The 18,550-nt window shown below is 45.1% G+C and overlaps 1 protein-coding gene across 1 annotated transcript in view; it reads right to left on the reverse strand.

Annotated features, from left to right (window-relative positions):
• Positions 1-18,550, reverse strand: part of WWC2 (WW and C2 domain containing 2) — a 170,135-nt gene that overhangs the window by 36,413 nt on the left and 115,172 nt on the right. The window contains exons 5-9 of the mRNA XM_024117363.3: positions 17,602-17,681; positions 12,837-12,966; positions 9,449-9,595; positions 8,340-8,413; positions 4,427-4,669 (exon numbers count right to left, since the gene is read on the reverse strand). Of these exons, the coding sequence (XP_023973131.1) occupies positions 4,427-4,669; positions 8,340-8,413; positions 9,449-9,595; positions 12,837-12,966; positions 17,602-17,681 (674 nt within the window). The remainder of the gene's footprint in view (positions 1-4,426; positions 4,670-8,339; positions 8,414-9,448; positions 9,596-12,836; positions 12,967-17,601; positions 17,682-18,550) is intronic.

An 18,550-nucleotide genomic window follows, 5' to 3' on the forward strand; every position in this document is an offset into this window, starting at 1 on the left:
GCGGCTGGGCCCGTGAGCCGTGGCCGCTGCGCCTGCGCGTCCGGAGCCTGTGCTCCGCAACGGGAGGGGCCCCGGCAGTGAGACGCCCGCGTACCGCAAAAAAAAAAAAAAAAAAAGTAATTCTTGTCATTTTGTTTAGTACTTCAAAGGGTGATAAATTCTTAATTCACAGCTTTCAAACGTGTATTTTGAAAAGGAGTACGGTCCCTAATGTTTTGTAATCTCTTAAATATAAACAAAAACTCAACCAGGAAAAAATATTAATTCAAAGTAGGTTAACTGAATTAGAAGGTACGTAAAGGTCCAGAGAAAGTCCCCGCATCCCCTAAAACCCATGTCTCCCGATACAGGAGCAATGCTTTTGAAGTAAGTTTTAAAACCAAGTCCCCCACACACAAATGAAGGCTTTTCTGCTATGGTAAGGAGGCTTCGGGGCAACACAGTGTGTTTCATGCTGAAATTTAAATCCAAGTCTTTCCCATTCCCGTCAGTCGCACGTGATGGTCCCCCCATGCCATCCTCTGGCGATGGCTCAGGTGCTGCCCTTCCAGCCCTTTCCCGGTTGCCTTGAACTGAGGCCTGGCCTGTGTTCCCCAGGTGGACCCTAAGCTCCCGGAGGGCAGGCTCGGGCTCTTTCTCCCTCCTCTACCCAGGCTGCCTGGAGAACCCGGCGCCCCTCCCCGGCCCCCTCCCTGCAGGTGTCTAGATCACATGTCATTGGAAGAAGCTTAAAGAAGGCCCTGGGGAGTCACAGAAACCCTGCCGGCAAAACTGTGGCTGTCCTCTGTCAAGCACTCCACCTCCTGTCTCTGGTGGAATCAGAGCCTCTCCCAGTGGGAGCTGGTTCCTGGTATCCTTCCTGGGAAATGACCTCCCCCACTTCCTCCGGACCAGGGACTAGAAGAAACTGCTGAGATGTCAGCCCCTTCAGGAGGGTGCGCCCCTGTCTCTCCTCACCCTTCTCCAGCCCCCGTCCTGCTACTCCTTCCGGGTGAGAAAGACCCCTTCAACCTGACCCCGAAAGACCCCTCTCACGGCCCCGCTGCCCAGCTGCCCTTGACAAGACAAGGGGGCCCTCGCACCCTCCACCTCTGCCCCCGGTGCCCTGAGGGGCAAAGGCCCATGTCATCTACAGAAGTAAGAAGTTCCTTTTCCATTAAAAAATAAATGACACTCATACCCCCCCGCCCACTTGCTATAAGAACTTTTTCAGAATCAGCGGCAAAAACATTCATATGATTAAGAAACAAGACACCCTGGCAAGATGCAAGGCAAAACCCCTAAGATCTGTGAAAAAGGAAGGAGCAATGTTAAGATCTTATCAGTCGTAGAAAAGCACAGAGTTTAAGGAATTTCAATAACTGTAAGGAAAGAATAGAAGGATGTGGAACAGGTCTTTTTTTTCAATTTGAGAGCAATTTCTCTTTCCCGATGCGCTTTATGACCACTAGGGGGCGAGCTCCGTCTCCGCGGGCGGTCCCGCGAGTCGGCGACACTGAGGACGGCGCTGGTGGGCACAGCTGGGGGACTAGGGGAGCTCACACAGCGGCTGAAAAGTCATGTCAGTTTAGCTCCTTCAGAGACCAAAATTCAGCAATGACTCAGAATCTCGCCTGAGGCCACCCCTGAAATAATGAGAAACCCACAATGTAAGTGGAAAACAGGATAATTTGGGGGAAGCAGCAAGTGCTTGTCTGACAGGCGTGTGGGTACCGAGAAGAAACGGAGGGGGTCTGGGGTCGGTGAAGCACCGTTTGCTCTGCGATGCAACTAAGTCTGATACAGTGAATGTCAAGTTCCCAGAGGGGTCTCCCTCGACCTCCTGCTGGAGCACTGAGGAAATACACTGCCTGCAGAGGGCTTCTCGGGCCTTCTGGCTGGGGGCATGACCCTGTCTCAGCTCAACAGCAACGACAAGCGCAGCAGGAATATACACAGGCAGTGGGAAGAAACGATGAGGTTGGTGAAGGGTAGGAAAGGGGGAGAGCATATGGGGAGTAAAGTAAAACCACCACCACCACCAACAAAGCCCGAAGCCGCACCGTGCTGCGCCCACTGGGAAACAAAGGACCCCGTGCGCACTTCGCAGGGGCTCTGCTCTCTTGCACAGGGAATGCTGGGCCGTTTTGCAGCCAAGGATAGCAGTGAGAAAACTGCAAGCTGCTCCAGCAAGAAAGTGTGAGTCCCTCAGCCTTACCCTGCTTTATCACGGGGTTCTGCTTTTGGCCGTGGACAGCAGAGAGGAAGCTGGTGTCCATTTTCGGCAATGCTAAATGACCTGACCCTTCCAAATGGCTCAGATAGCCAACATATCACAAATATGAAACATACACATTTCCCTTCCTGCTAAGATCTCAATCGTGGGACGTGGGCCCATGCGCGGCCGTACGTCAGAGGGCCACCCAAACTTGTGGATGGGCCCCATTACTCCCTGTGCGGCTCAAACCCCACGGCTGGATCTCACTAGATAGAGAATTATTTTGTATAAATATTTTATAGCTCCTCTTCCGGATGAGATCAAGCCTACTGTTTCTGCTGGAATTTTGACAGTTATTATGTGTGTGCAAACAGAAGTATAAAAGCCAAAGTCTAGGCACTTAAACTATATTTTTAACATTACTTCATTAGTCATTTTTGAAGCTCCAGCCCTAATAAAAAAGACAAACAAGGGACTTCCCTGGCAGTCCGGTGGTTAGGACTCCGCGCTCCCAGTACAGGGGGCACCACGGGTTCGATCCCTGGTCGGGGAGCTAAGATCTCGCAGGTCACATGGCCCGGCCAAAAAAAAAAAAAAAGACGTCATCCCTGTAAAAGCTGATTCAAACAAAGAAACAAACACCTGTTTTCTTCCTCTCCCAGAAAAAAATTTAAAGTCCATTGGTAGGGCCCTTCCCGGATTCAGATACTGCAGAGTAGGACAGCTGAGATGTCAGATGTCCGTACGTTACGCAGGTATAATTATATGACATTTATTAAGGGCGACATAACACAAAAGATCACTGGTGTTTTACCTATGAGCCACACAAAGCTAACCATTTCATCATATTTGCTGATGACGATCAAACTTTTATCCTCGGAATTTAAGAAACACAAACACAGACACTCACATACAACATCAAGGTAATTCAGGAAAACAACTGAATTCTGCCTTCTCGCCCTTACTTTTTGTTCCTTGTGGTCCTGGCCGGATGGCTCCCGACCTGGCCAGCCTTGCTCACACCTTCTAGAGATGTCAGAGCGGGAGGGGAGGAGAAGCAGGGGCAGGTGGGTGATGAGAATTATTTAAGATGGTGAAAGGATGTCATCCGTAGGGGGTTCCCCCTTTGATACTTTTTCACGCTCCCTAAAGCTGTGATGCTGTAGCTACGCGTTACCTCCATCAGCATTTTAACTCACACGGTTAAACAAGTGCTCACGCTAAGACCTCACCAGGAATGTCAGAGGTTCTTCCCTCCCCCATCTCCTCCACCACCACGCTTTTCAAATGTTTTGATATTATGTTGACACACAACCTTAAACATTTACAGAGGACAAGGAATTAGAAGGCAAGAAGCCAAGAAGTTAAAAAAAAAATAAAAGTGACTGGATTATGGGTGGGTATTTTAAACTTATTCCCAGGTCACTTGAAGTTACGCAAATGTGAATCTCTTTCCCTTCATTCAGCTCCTTACTTGTTGGCCTAAAAGATGGATGTGCAGTGGTTCTAAAGGGCCACACGGTCTATGGCTGAAACAGGTAAACAGGTGTCTGACCATTAGTCAGCAAGGCCTGGACACAGGGCTGCAGTGCAGATGTCCTCACGGCAAACACACACAGGGGTTCCCTGCTTAAGAGTCCAGCTGATCTGCCTACAGAACTGGAGTTTTTAGATTAAGTGATCAATTTACACCTTCCCACAGAAAGATCAGAAAATTGCTTAAAGCATTTTCCTTTATATTTTCTCCTGCTTCAGAGGAGGGTCTCAATTGACAAAATCCAAGTGAACATTTTGTGACCTGTTGAGATATCAAAGGGAGCAAGTTGTCTTTTCCTTGTGAAATGAAAAGCAATAAACTTTTGCATTCTTGTGAGTAATAAACCCAGACTAGGAAGCCTCAGCCGCTCTAACAGTGCAGATAATCTCTCTTATCAGAGCGCAAGAGTTTCAGCCACTGTTATCAGCCTCGGTCAGCGATGGACTGCATTCCTGGTTTTCTGTCAACATTCCTTAGTTATTCAACATCTGTCTCAGGCATTTTCACGTTCCCCCAAAGCGCGGAGGACCCACGGGGACTAAGGAGGGTGTGCTTTACTGCTCTACAGGAAGAAGTCCTTGGTCCACTAAGGGCTAAGGCCTCCGAGATTTCCGCAGACCAGGGAGAACGGCCTGGAGGCCCAGCTGAGCCCCCCACGGGTTAGCCACCGGGGCCCGGGGAGGGGAACGCACCTCTCGGCCAGAGCTCGGCTGGGCGCCCCCCGGACCGACAGCAGCTCCTCCTCCAGCCGCTGCCTCTCGGCACCCAGGCTCTCCAGCTCGTCCGGGGTGCGCTTCTCTGGGGTGACGAACTGAAGCTCTTTCAGCAGTTCTTCTTTCTCGTTAATGAGCATCAGCTTCTCCTTCTCAACGTCCAGCGCCCCAGGCCAGGCCTCACTGTCCAGTTTCGACAGTTCGATTTTCAAGTTGGCCATACTAAAATGAAATAAGACAAAGGAAATAACATAGCTGTGCACGTGGTCAGAAGTCCCAAGAAAGGGAAAACACAAGGCGGGCTAGTTCTTCTTCGGGATTAACCCCCCAGGGACGGGCGAGACGGCTGGTGTGAGGCTCCGGTCCCGGGACCGGGGAGGCGGGGGTGCGGCTTGCTACACTTGCTTCTCATCTGCCTCATCTTCCCCACCTTTAACATCTGAGTAAGCACACCCACCACCTGAAAAAAGGATGAAGGTCAAAGTACACAGAAGCTTAACAAGCAGAGGGCCGTGGGCGGTCAGCCCTGACGTGTCCTGCCTGCGTGAGGTAGCAGGAGGAACACCCGAGGGCTCCCTTTAAAAACTCTCCGGTAAATGGTGCCCGAAATGCATTATTCTAGATCTCGTTCCTCCGGGTAAAGACGCTGTCCCCAGGCTAGGCTGGCAGCAACGGGGGATCAGCCAATCAGGGAAGGAAGAGGGGAGAAAAGAGGGCAGGGGCTAGGCCATGTGGTACCACGGCCAGGCCCACCCCTCCAGGCTCCAGCATCGCCAAGGAAAAGGGGGCAGGGCTCGGCTTCGCCCGCCCACATTCTTCAGCTGTGCACGGTGAACTCGCTCGGGCTCAGAGCCTGCGTGGGGTCTACACCATACACGGGGCGCTCACTGGGCCGGCCCTGTACACACCGCACTGACCTGGTTCTCCTCTGAACACAGCAGCAGACCCAGGGTCCACTGGAGTAACAACAGCTGCTGAAGCGACGGGGCCGGGAGGGGCGGGAGGAGGAAAACGCAGCCAAGGGAACCTTCACCAGTTGCGTAACTTTGCTGACCCCAGATTTCACTGCTTCTAGAGCTTCGTACTCAATGGTCAAGTTAACTCCTGGTTCAATAAGAACGACCGCCCGAATCAAACAACTTGCTCTGTGGCGCTGTGAGGACAATCAGGGCTGTTCACGAGGGAAATGGCACTCGGCTGTTTTGACCATAAGCACAAGATCAAGGTAAACTATGAACACAACTGACGTTGGCGCGAAGAATCCATATTCCTATTAAAAAATGTTGGATGATTACTCTGGGTATTGCTACAGCGCACACCAGAAAAATGAAAAACAGATAGAAAAGGGGGGACTTTTTCCTCCCCTTCTTGATGGAAAAAGGTGTAGAAGAGAAGAAAAAGGTGAACAAGAAACGTTGTCAGGGGACTTCCCTGGTGGCGCAGCGGTTAAGAACCCGCCTGCCAGTGCAGGGGACACGGGTTCGAGCCCTGGTCCGGGAAGATCCCACACGCCATGGAGCAACTAAGCCCGTGCGCCACAACTACTGAGCCTGCGCTCTAAAACCCGCGAGCCACAACTACTGAAGCCCGCACACCTAGAGCCTGTGCTCCGCAACAAGAGAAGCTCGCGCACCGCAACGAAGAGCAGCCCCCACTCGCTGCAACTAGAGAAAGCCCGCGCGCAGCAACAAAGACCCAACGCAGCCAAAAATAAATAAATAAATAAATGAATTTAAAAAACAAAAAAATGTTGTCAGGACAAAGAGGGAAGCAGTTCCACGTTCTTGTGCCTGAAGTTTCTTGTTTGAGTTAAAAATAAAATTGCCATCTTAAACTGCGCTGCATATATAATGTACTTCTGATTTTCACCCATCGTCTGCACTTATGATAGATGTAACATCCGCTCTTTGTCAGCTTTAACCACAAAACCATAAACAACTGTCTCAACGTGCTGGAAAATTAATCATCAAAATGCTAAATAAGCATGATATTATTAGCTTCATTAAGCACATAAAACAAAGGCTGGAGGAGAAAAGAGGTTTCAGAGGAACACAACCCGCCCGTTATTCAGAATTGAGGAAGAAGAAGCATTTTCAACATATGCGTAAACCCTTGAGACTTACCTTCTCGTCAGAATCACTAGTAACTTTAAAATAAAACCCCAAATGGTAACAGAACAGCAATGCAACCAAATGGGAAAGAACTAATGTCTTAAGTTTTGATATGACTGAATGAACCTATTGAACTGACAGCAACGATGCAGCGAAGGGAAGAGCAGCACCTATTGCTTGTGGGATCAGGCATTAGGTAGGTCTTGGATTTTATTTGGAAATAGTTTTCTGGGCAAGAAAACATGAAGGTTTCCGGGAACACCTAGGAAGAGAAGTGCTGTGTAGGCTCCACATGGAGCCAAAGTAAAGCAGAAGCTCAAGCTGGCCCAAGGGACGTCGAGTCAAACCCCAAGGACCCCGGGGCATGAGGCCTGGCTCCCCAAGATTAATTCTGAGTTATGGCCATTCTCCTTCAGAAAACCAGACACCAAAAAACCAGATCCTGGCTTTGTTTACGTCAGAACCTAGGAGTTCTGGCGGCTCAGGAACTGGCGTGCTTATAGCCCGAGGCCCCAAACAGGCTTCCACATCACTGGGCCACAAAAGCACAAGGCAATTCTCAGCCCTTACTGAGGGCAAAGCATCAGCCTGGCACCTGAGAAGCAGATAATACAGCAAACAAAATGTTTCCTACCCTCAAGCCATTTATAATCTACCTGGGAAATTTTATAGGCATTAAAATTAGCCGGGTGCAATGTTGCTCAGAGAGACTAAGTGACTTGCTCGAGCTCACATGGTTAATGATTTATGGAACAAAGCTTAGGGTTCTTTCAGTAAATCAAAGAACCAAGTAATATTACTATTAGTAACAGGGGCTACCTAGAGGCAAATCTTATATTTAGGCAGATCAAATAATGACTCTGTTAACGCCAGACAACCTCTAAGAACTTTGGCCAGTGACTTTTAAATTCTCATCATCACCAATAAAGATGGATATATTTCAGTATCCATCTGATGGGCTTCCTTGTGGTGGGAACCCACGATGCTCCAGCATGTTCTCAGCCGGACTGTTCTTGTTCATGATAATGCAGGTTTGTCCCCCAATGCCTTCCTAAATAATTAAACAGCAGCATTTTTACACTCTTAAAAGGAAAATATTGAAATGTAGCAGTATGACCCTCTCTCTCAGAACAAATTCAGTTCCTACATTATGAAAACCAGCTGAGTCTGTCACCGAGGCAAGGACAGAGGAGTCTCCCAGGCCTTCGCCAGCAGAGTCACAAGGTAAGGAAAAGGTATCGAGGCAGGGCTGAAGAAGAGTTGAGAGGGTCAAGGAGGGAAACACTCCCTGAAGTGAGTGACACAGCAGACACCTCAGCATCCCCCAGGACATCAGCAGGGAGTCTTCCCTTCGAAGACAAGGAAGATGCTTGAAGCTATTTACCTTCAAACTCCTCAGCTGCTACCAAGCCCTGCACCTGAGCCACTGTATCACATTTCTGAGAAACCAGCCTCCTCACTTTTAATTGTAAGTAAGAAAGTACTGTACAAGCTCAAAGCTTCTTCCTTCCAGAATGAAGGGGAAAGTTTCATTCCCGCCCTTCTCATTAATTCTCCTTGTTCTTCAGCTTTCGGGGGAGGGGACCCCGTAACCCTTATATTCTAAGATCTGAAGGGTGACCTTGGTAAGAACGGTGGCGAGTGCCCAGCAGACGTCCCTAAGTGAGTAAAGATGAATTCTGGAAAAGGAAACCCGGGTGAGCCAGCTGACTACCCACTGAGCGGTACCCACTGACCGCTACCGCTACCCACTGACCGCTACCCAGCTCCCCTGCTGTTACCTTCTTTTGGCTTCTTCATACTGGAGGCTCAGCCTGACTTTTTCAGCCAAATTTGATCTACTTCTCGCTCCGATCTAGTAAAAAACAAAAGGGAAAAAGTCAATTAACTCTGCTAATGAATGAAGTAAACTGCTTTTGTTTCTAGGAAGTGCAAGTAATTGCAAAGCTAAAGAAGATGGTACTGAAATTGAGAACACCAGTTTGAAAAGGCACTTACTCTATAGTCTCAGTAGGGACAAAACATTTCTTTTTAATTCAAGCTTGTCTGTTTTTCAAAGACTTTAACGTCCTTTTCTCCACATACTAAATTCAAGATAAAAAATATCAGGTAAATGTTTCTGGTATCTAAGAGTTTATGAAGGGTGTACAGGTCAATAAAATTTATGACCTGGAACTAATTTCCTCGTCTCTATGAGCCAAAATTTCCATCATCTAACTTTCAAATGCATAAACATAAAATAAATTACTTCGAAAATTAATTTTTCAAACAGGTAAGCCCTACTGTTGATCTCTACCTGTTTTATAGCACAGAATTCAAAGAAGCATAGAGAATACAAAAATAACTGGAACTTATTGAAAAGTAAATATCTACTAATGGTGTCCCCAAAGGTACAATACAAACTGGTAATAATATTCAAGCCACATTAAATATTTTCAAATGCCAGGTATAAACCACCAATCAAATGTTTAATAGAATCAAGTTCAGATTTATAAAAACAAGTTTTTTGGTTAGTTTTTAAAGGCATGTATTTGTTTCTCATTAGCCTTAATGTTTATTTGGAAGGCCCTTAACTTCTAGGACCCTAAACTTCATAGGAAAACCTCAAATTTTCATGTGTCTCTCGCCTTTCAATAGAGTCTCTGAATAAATACAGTATGAGAAAGTTTGAACAAAGCTATTCATATGGACAAATCCTGATATGCTTTGGCACCTAGGCAGAAAAGATAAGGCTAAGATTTTTAAATCCAATCTTATGAGTATGAAATGCTGAATGCACAGAGCTGGATTTCGCACCGCCTTCCTGGCCCCTGTTCCATTTGCCGTCGGTATTGTAACCAGGGCCCGTCAGGACAGTGCCGGGGCCAGCCCTTCCACAGGGATAACTTACATCCCCGGAAATGCTTGTTTGTGAGCCGGCATCCAGGGTCTGTCTGGAGAGAGATAAATGAGAGTTCACAGGACTGGATCTCAAGTCTGGCTCAGATCTGCCAATGCTCTGGTCCAAGTGAAACCGCTCCTGCAGCTTAGCAAGACTCTGTTCAGGAAATACAAAGTACTTCATAAAGCTGAACATTTAAGAGCACGAAACTTCCCCACCAGGTAAAATTAAGTCGAAAGAGCTAATCTCAATGGAAAAAACAACTACTTTATCTTAGTAGGTACTTATCACTTTAAATTCTTGAAAAAAATAAGAGTAGAATATAATTTTTGCACATACACACAGGACTTTGAAAATACATTAAGATCATATTAAACAAGTTATCTTATCTTTCCCAAGACAGCCTGGGAATTATTCACCCTGTGACTAACGGTATCTTTATATTTAATACATGCATTTTTTATTTTTAAAATTCTGTTAAAAAGAAGTCTATTTTAATAAGAACTACCCACTTTATGCAGTAGGAATTATGGAAGCATAGGATACCTATAATGCAATCTCATTTAGATAAAGCAGGCAAACTTCCTACTTAGAAGACTTCTACAGTTATGCCGTTTGATATGTGGACAGGATCCAAGAGATTATTTAGCTCACACAGATGTTAGAGATTAGGAAATGGAGGCCCAGAAGCCACAGTCAATCAGTACCTGCGGTGATGTTTGGTTTGGGAAAGTACCTAATTACAAGTGAACGTGACTGGTGTCGGCACCCGGGTTTAAATAGAGTGAGTTTACTTTAGAGGGAGGATGTGAGTCAGTGAGAGTATTAAAAAGGAAAAAACTTAAATTGCTACCAAAGAACCCCGTACAAAACACTGATAAAAATGTAAGAAGCTCATTATTATCAACTTTAAGAAGAGCCAGGATTTAATCCTGATATTTAAAATTCTCATGATAAGAAATTAGAAATATCAGAGATCTGATATTTGTTTTTTACCTAACCTTCTCTATTTTCTTTCAAAGTCATATTTATACAAAATGTATATGCATGAGGAAAAGGACGAAGAAACCTCTTAGGGACTTTGGACAAGTCTGTTCTATTTTTTCATGCGAACGGTGAAAAGACGTATATTTTTCAAACCTATGACCAGGCACTCAATCAATTGAGTAGGTCACGACTAGTATGTTTTTAAATGAAATAGAAGAGACTAGAAAGTAAAATCAAAGTATATCACTAGTATTAAAAGCAGGCATATTTCTGTGAAATTTGGTGTGTGTATCTATGGTTAAAGACATTTGTATTACCGGGTTTTGATGTAAAATATACATATTTCTTACTCTGGGTCACAGCCAAAGAGGTTTAAAAGTCATAGAAGATAAATAATATCCCTTTCCCTTTATATTTTATATATTTTATATTTTAGTAATTAAAAAGGAATCTAATTTTTAAATTTAATCTGGCCTATGTATAAATCCAAAGTTTACAGAAAGAATCAAAGAGGACCTGAAATTGCTAAATTATGAGGTTCCAATTTAACTCTGTTCAAGTTCCATTAACTTTTTTCAAAGGACTTATTTTGTGCTTTTCAGGAATGACTGATTTAATTGGCAGGATCATTGTAGAACAAGAACAAAAAGTACATCCAGGGCTTCCCCGGTGGCGCAGTGGTTGAAAGTCCGCCTGCCGATGCAGGGCACGCGGGTTCGTGCCCCGGTCCGGGAGGATCCCACATGCCGCGGAGCGGCTGGGCCCGTGAGCCATGGCCGCTGGGCCTGCGCGTCCGGAGCCTGTGCTCCGCAACGGGAGGGGACACAGCGGTGAGAGGCCCGCGTAAGTACATCCAAATGAAGTTCTGTATGTGTTACACATACGTTAGACCCACATATTCTAGAGCAAGACGCGTACCGCAAAAAAAAAAAAAAAAAAAAAAAAAAAAAAAAAAAAGTACATCCAAATGAAGCTCTGTATGTGTTACACATACGTTAGACCCACATATTCTAGAGCAAAACTGCCTGGGTTTGAAGCTTGGGCCTGCGCGTCCGGAGCCTGTGCTCCGCAACGGGAGGGGACACAGCGGTGAGAGGCCCGCGTAAGTACATCCAAATGAAGTTCTGTATGTGTTACACATACGTTAGACCCAATCCGACTTGAGCAAGACTGCCTGGGTTTGAAGCTCAGTCCTGCCACTTACCTGCTGTGTGACTTTAACCAAGTAACAACTTCTCCGCACTGCTGTTTTCTGGTCTACGGGTTGAGGATAATAACAGAGCCTATCTTTAGGCTGTTGTGAGAATTAAGTGAAGTATTTCTATGCAAGGCAGGTAGAAGACTGCCTGGCACAAAGTCAGTATTTTAAGTCAGTCTTTTCTATTTAATCGCTTCTTGCAAGTTATTTCAGAATTCCCCAAATGCAAAATTATATGGGTTCAAGAATATTCACCCACATTCAACCAGCATTTTGGAAACTGACATGAAGTAGCTGAAGTTGGTATTTAAATGCAGAGGTTCTGTTTACCACGGGCTCTAACATTTTTTGAAAGACACAGACTAAATCCTCACTCAGCTAGGTAAAGAACTCCAAATATCTGAAATATTACACAGACTTCTCAGTGCTTGTGATAATTATGAGATGGAAGGGAAGGAAGAGGAGGAAGAAATATCTCTTAAAAACACTTGACTGTATCTGCTAAATATAGATACTCAACATGCAGAATATTGATCGCTTAAATGGTTGTTTTCTCCACACATAAGGCTGGGTCACTGGAGCTCAGACCCATAAGGTGAGAAGTGTACAGGTGTAACGAGGGGGTCTACGGCCATTAGCATCTCTCCCAGGGTGACTAAACAGATGTCCCCCAGCTCGGTCAGCGTTCTCCCTGCCACCCCCAGCTAGCACCTCGGAATCTCCTGGGGTGGGGAATAGCTTTTCTAAGTTCTTCACACCCCTTCCCCCTCTCCTCAAGGCATCTCATCTACTTAACTGACAGCAGGTGACATACCCTTTCTGTATCCCGGGCTGAGGATCACTGGGTCAGATAACCCTGCTTATCAGGGCGCCACATGAAGTTTGCAGTGAGTTACAGGGTGCACCAAGACGCTAATCGCCTTAGATGGGCTCCAGGACCCAGCAGCCCCTGTCTCAAAGGTCATCCAAAGTCTGCCTTCAAATAAGCGTATCAGAACCTTGGAACCAATCTGTTTTCTTCCAAGGCAGGCGGCTGGCTCAGTGCCTATAACAATCTCCTACGGGACTAAATTCCGTGTGGATGGGGCAGAAGTGAGGTTTGTGCGGTGGTAAAGGGCCTTCCAGACTCCGATGGAGAACTTCTGCCTCAAGGAAAGTTTCTGAGGCCCAAGAAGGTAGCAGTGTGACTTGAAAAAATGTTCCAGCACATACCTGCATCAGATCTTGTTTTTCTTTTTCTCCTGAGCTAATAGCCTTTCTGATAGACTTCAGTTCAGTTAGGATGGCTTTGGCTTCACTAAGTTCATAGCCACTCTGGCCTCCAGACATTTTTTTATCAATTCTGTTAAAAGAGGAAAGGAAAAAAGAAAAATCAAATAATGACCGAATGTACAAGTTAAAGAGATAGGAATTGGGTTTGGGGTTGGCTTAGTTGGCTGATTTTTACTACTTGACACTCACACACCAGTTTCAAGCTGAGGGTCTCTCCTCCTTTCTCTTCTGGCCACTTGGAGCTGAGAGCCCTCCATCCCCCACTCCATCCCCCAGTCCCCTGCAATCAGCTTCAGGCTCAGGCTTTTTGCTTTCAGTCTGTTTGGGTGATCCCACTGCTGGCTGAACTCAAACCTCATCTCATGCTGGTTCCGACGGAGGTTCAGGACACGGGGAAGCAGATGGACAGAAATGCCAGTAAACTGGGTGAAGCACAGGAACCTCAAGATTCATCACTGCCACCTAAGTTTACACGCTGCGATGTCTGTGCAAAACCTAGCACAGCGCCTACAGCTTGGTGACCTTTAAAAGAGGGCCGTGATTTTTATTTATACTAGTGAGTATCTTGTAATATTTGGATGGCTTGGTTTCTTATTTCTTTTTAGATATATGAAATGTATTCTTTTTTTTACGACAGTTATGAGTCAAGACAAACTGCTTGCCTTGCTGAATGCGTTCAAATCTAGGAACAAGGGGGCAGCAGATGTGTTCATTTGTCCACTAACGTTGAATAAAGAGCTCCCCGATGAGCTTATTTACTGCCCCTGCAGATCTGCTCACCAAATGTCCTTACAGTTCACAGGGTCACCCTGTGTCAGAGGATTTCATGTAACCTAATCTTTGTGGTCGAAGGGCCCAACCAAATTACGTAATTAAAAAAAAAAAAAAACGGTTCAACATTTTCTTCACCATCACCCTCCTGGCTCTCCCCGCCACCTATGCTGCCTGCGACTCATTAGGAAAGAGCCTGGGCTTCCCTTCAGGGACACATGCCACATCTCTGCCCATCAGCCAACAACGCTATTACACGCGTTCTCAGATATATCCTTGTCTTATTCACAGACTCTCCAGAGTTATGGCACCTATTAAATCACAGAAAACTGGCTCTGACCTAATTTGGTTTAAAACACTTAATAATTTGTATTTATTTCAACGTGAAGGGCATAGTCTGAAAAGTAAAAAAAAAAAAAACTAACACAATTATTATCTTATTCACTCTTCCAAAGTTTACCCAAACAAGTGCAGTTTGTAGATAACTTGATAACTAAAACGGTACTCGTAGATAACAAGTACCATTTTAGAAAATATTTTATGGTGCTGAACAAATAATTAAAGTCTTAAAGAACCTAAGAGAATAAAATTAATTTTATCATAAGGTCATTCTATAAAAAAGTATAACCAATGAAGTCACTGAATTAAACATACACGCGTGCACGTGCACACACATACACGGAGTATTTGTGATGGGAAGGGACCCTAGAGATTGCCTCGTCATGTTTCTTCCAAATGAAGAAACTGAGACCAGAAAGTCTATGCAAATTTAGCCTCTAAATTGCATAAACACTTAGCTAAGTAGCACAACTGTCCTCAAAATGAAAGACTTAGGCTTGGGGCTCTTATGACTATTACATTTAGAATATTTGATAAGAACCCCAGAAGTAGTTTGAATATTGGTTGATTATATTTATTTCGGGAGGGCTTTATCAATGAAATTGTTGACACCCTTAAGTACTATATCTACTCACTTAGTTGAAGCAAAAAGCTTATTTTAATAAGAAAAAGAATCTGTGAGATTTCATGAAACAGCTAGTAATATAGGTATCTCAAACGGTCAAAGGCAGTTTCTAAAGCCCAAGTAATTTCTTCCGATTTGCATAAAACCTTCAGAATTTAATAGTAAAACAAATCTTTAATTCAGAAATCAACTTTGACATTTGAAAATAAAAGCCAGTGAGCAGTTTTCAGAAATAAACTTTAATTTTTAAAAATAAAAGCAGGGCTACTTCAAGACGCTAATTTAAATTTCAGAGAGCTTTAAAAATAGATGAGAATTTCTCGGACAGCCACTGCTCAATCAAACATTAAATACGACAAGAACCACCTCCATGCAGCATTCGCCATGGAGCCCCTTTTGGGCTTTCTTTCCCATTTTCCGAACCTTTCTACTTTACTTTAACTATTGCTTTTGCCCTCTACCTCCACGTTTTTCCTTTTTCTCCTCCACTTTTCATCTCCCCCTTTTTCTCTCTTTTGACACTAACTGACCATAAAATTAAATATCAGCATAAGTTGCTGACTTCTTTTTTTAAAACAAAGTATGTACTGTGCTTTTTGTTCTTGAGAAATACAATTTTACTTTCATCCCTTAAAAATTAAAGAAAATTTTTTTTTGGTTTGTGGGTACCCTATAGTTAATTTTTTCCCTATATCTTACCATTTGCATGCCTTCCCTGGAAAATGTGTACCCCCTGAGCCAAAGTTTCATAGATTCTGTATATACTCTTGGCTTGCTGGGTGTTTCAGCACTTTCCATTTTCCAATTCTGAGTGAACACTGGAGGTGGCAAAGCGGAAATATGCTTCTTTTCCTGGCATCCACCTACACAAAAGCTACACTATTGCTTAGGCCAAAGTCAACTTTGGGACCACAGTCTGAAATGAATAACGTAAAGAATAAAACTACATTCATTCATCCAGCATAAACTATCGCATCAAGTAAAATAAAACCCGGGGTTTAAATTACATCATAATTCCAGATTCCACAAAATTATTCCATTTTGTTGTGAATAAGTGAAAAGTTACAGAATCCTGCAGTGGGATTCTGTATAAATCTTTTCCTGAAATATATTTTGTCATAACCCAAGTAAAAAGTCCCCTTATAGTACCAGAAATGCGGTTTCTTGAAAAGTATGGTCCCTGGGTTCAATCAATTATTATTCAGTCTTCCAGTAGTATGGTGGTGAACATATGGATGAAAACAGCTTTATTTTGATCTACGAGAGGAATCTGATGTTAGATACCCTATCCTTCTGCTCTTGGTTCAGCAGATTAGAATCACTGCAAGAGAAAGCCTGAATTTCTACAACAAATGTCTATTGTTTTCTTGTGGAATGTTATTGACAGATTCTTAAACATGCCTTGGATTCCTATAAAAATTGCTTGCAAGCAAACTGCTTTGAAACAATACAGCATTGTTACATCAATATAACAAAAACAGCAAGTTTGGCTAACCTTTAATCCCAGTGGTGACATGAGTTATAATTTCATGTGCCTTAAAAGTGTGCAACGTGTGGCTAAATGCTTTGTGCTGCTCCCACCACAAAGCCCTCCGTTATGCTGATGTACAACTGACTAAATAATACATTTAGGTGATTCCAGGTCTGCTGAGTTTTTCGGGGTGCTCTGCAACCAGCTGAGGTTCTCTGAACAGGGCTGGACCTGAGAACCACAGGGGGGTCTCACAGAATATGACTTGGGGTGGAGACAAGACACAGGGATTTTTAAGAGCTCCTCAGATTATTCTAATATGCAGTCCGGTTAGAGAAGCACCAGGATGGGAGCATCTGAAAGAATATCATGGCCATGATCCCATGAGGTGAGTGTCAAAACCAAAACTGATCCAGTAAACCAAATGTCTGAGATGAAAGTCACGTGGCTGGTGGTCAAGAGGAGTGACTGCGGTCCCGGAATATAACTCGCCAACCAAACACACAGAACAATCAGCCATGTGGCCTGGCCAGCGAACACGTGGGATCTTTCATGGGGCAACGCCCTGCTGCCTTGGGTACCGCTAAGGGAGAACATGAGACCCGCCGATCGGGGAAGCCCCTATGAATCCTGCATTGCTACTGGGGCCACTGAAACGGGAAGCAAGGAGGAGGGAAGGGAAAAGCAGCTGGACGCCTTTCAAGGGATGATGTCTTCAACCCTCCCTGTGGTTGCGTGCTGGGTGAACCATCACTGCTTCCCTGCATCGGAGACCCTGGGGAGGGCACTGCGGGAGCTGGAAGGTCTCGGTGTGCCCGCTGGGGTTCAGTTAGCCTGGGCCTCGTCAGCAGAAGAGCAGTGGCTTCCAGGGGCTGGGAACGGGGCAGGGAGTTCCAGATCCTGCTACCTTCCGTCACCTCCATTCTCATTTGACCCAGCTCAACCTGGAGCCAGGGTCCAGCAGATTTCAGCACAGAGCAGGAAAGGGCAGAGGAAACACGGGAGCCGAGGCACTCACTCAGCTCCTCTGCAGACACCCCTGACCTGCTCTCTGAGATCAGACAGCATTAGGTCCCCCTGGGGCTGCCAGAGGCGGACAGGCCCCGAGCTCGGGGCTCGGCGGGCGCAGGCTCACAGAGCCCAGCCTCCGGAGAGGAGGGGGAGGCCCTTCCTGGGCTCGATCTCCTGGCTCTGCCTCAAACTGAGAGCAGGCTGGCGGGCCCAGAGACGAAGCTAAGTTTCTCACTTTGGTTTCCTTGGATCTCCGAAGATCAGTGAACATTTCACACCTATTCAAAGTGTATAGACTTTCCCAAGTTTTTTTGTTTGTTTGTTTGGTTCTTCAGTTGATTGCTTTTTTTTTTTTGGTGCAGAGCTTTGCACTTTGCATTTTACTTCTCTTTGAGAAAACTCTTATGTAATCTATACTTCTATTTTCTTTGTATCGGTTCAGGGGCTTTGGATTATTCCAGAGTCAATTTCAGTATTTTCATACTCACTGTTTCAAGGTTGCAAAGCCTTGTTCTTTATAGAGCAATTCTTGCTTCATCTGTGACAGTTCTCGCTTCAGCTTTTTAACCTTTTGTGAGAAATCAATGTAAATATGAATGTTTGTAAATAATCAGCAACACAGTTTAAAAAGGTAATCTATTAGTAAACCATTAAACACATAAACACAGCCACTAGTTTGACATTTACTCGACTAGTTTCTCCTGGACATAAGTTCTATGGAAGGCAGATTATCAGCTATACGCATTACTACTCAAGTTTCCTCTCATCATCGGATGTAGCAACATTGCTATGAGCCGGACATCACGATCGTCTCCGCTCTGTGATAAACAGCCACCACGGGGAGAGGCAGGACGGTCAGCCAGGGTCTCTCGGACTCTCTGCTTGCCCTTCCTTCCTGACTCTCCAGGACCCTGGCCACCCCTCTGTTCCCCAAACAGGCCAGGCTGTTCCAGCCTCAGGGCTTCGGCATGTGCTGTCCTCCGGCTCAAAGGCCCTTCCCTCTCTCAGCTCTTCACTAGCTGACTCCCTGCCACTCAGCCTCAGCTCCACGCTACCTTTGCAAATAGCACTTCTCTGGCCACTGCACGCCGGCCATTGGTCTGTTTTGTTTATTTCGCAGCATTTTCCAAGAGCTGAAATTGTCTTTGTACTTGTTTCCTGTCTGTCTCCCATGGGAAAGTAAGCAGCATCTCCCAGCTGTATCCCAAGCTTGTAAAATAAAACCAGGTGAACAGCAGGGGATCAATAAATATTTGTTGTCAAACTGATAAAAATTGTTCTTTTCCTGTTATCTTTGGTAATAAGAATACTAAAATTTGGCAGGTCAGGAAAATGGCACAAGCCTGGTTCAGTCACAAACTGAAGGTATTCTCATGGGTGTCAGAAACTTATTTCCATAGAGTGAGTTATAGCCTTAAGTTTTAAGCACATCCTGTT

The sequence above is a fragment of the Physeter macrocephalus genome, chromosome 20, assembly GCF_002837175.3.
Source record: "Physeter macrocephalus isolate SW-GA chromosome 20, ASM283717v5, whole genome shotgun sequence".
NCBI classification, from domain to species: Eukaryota; Metazoa; Chordata; class Mammalia; order Artiodactyla; family Physeteridae; genus Physeter; species Physeter macrocephalus.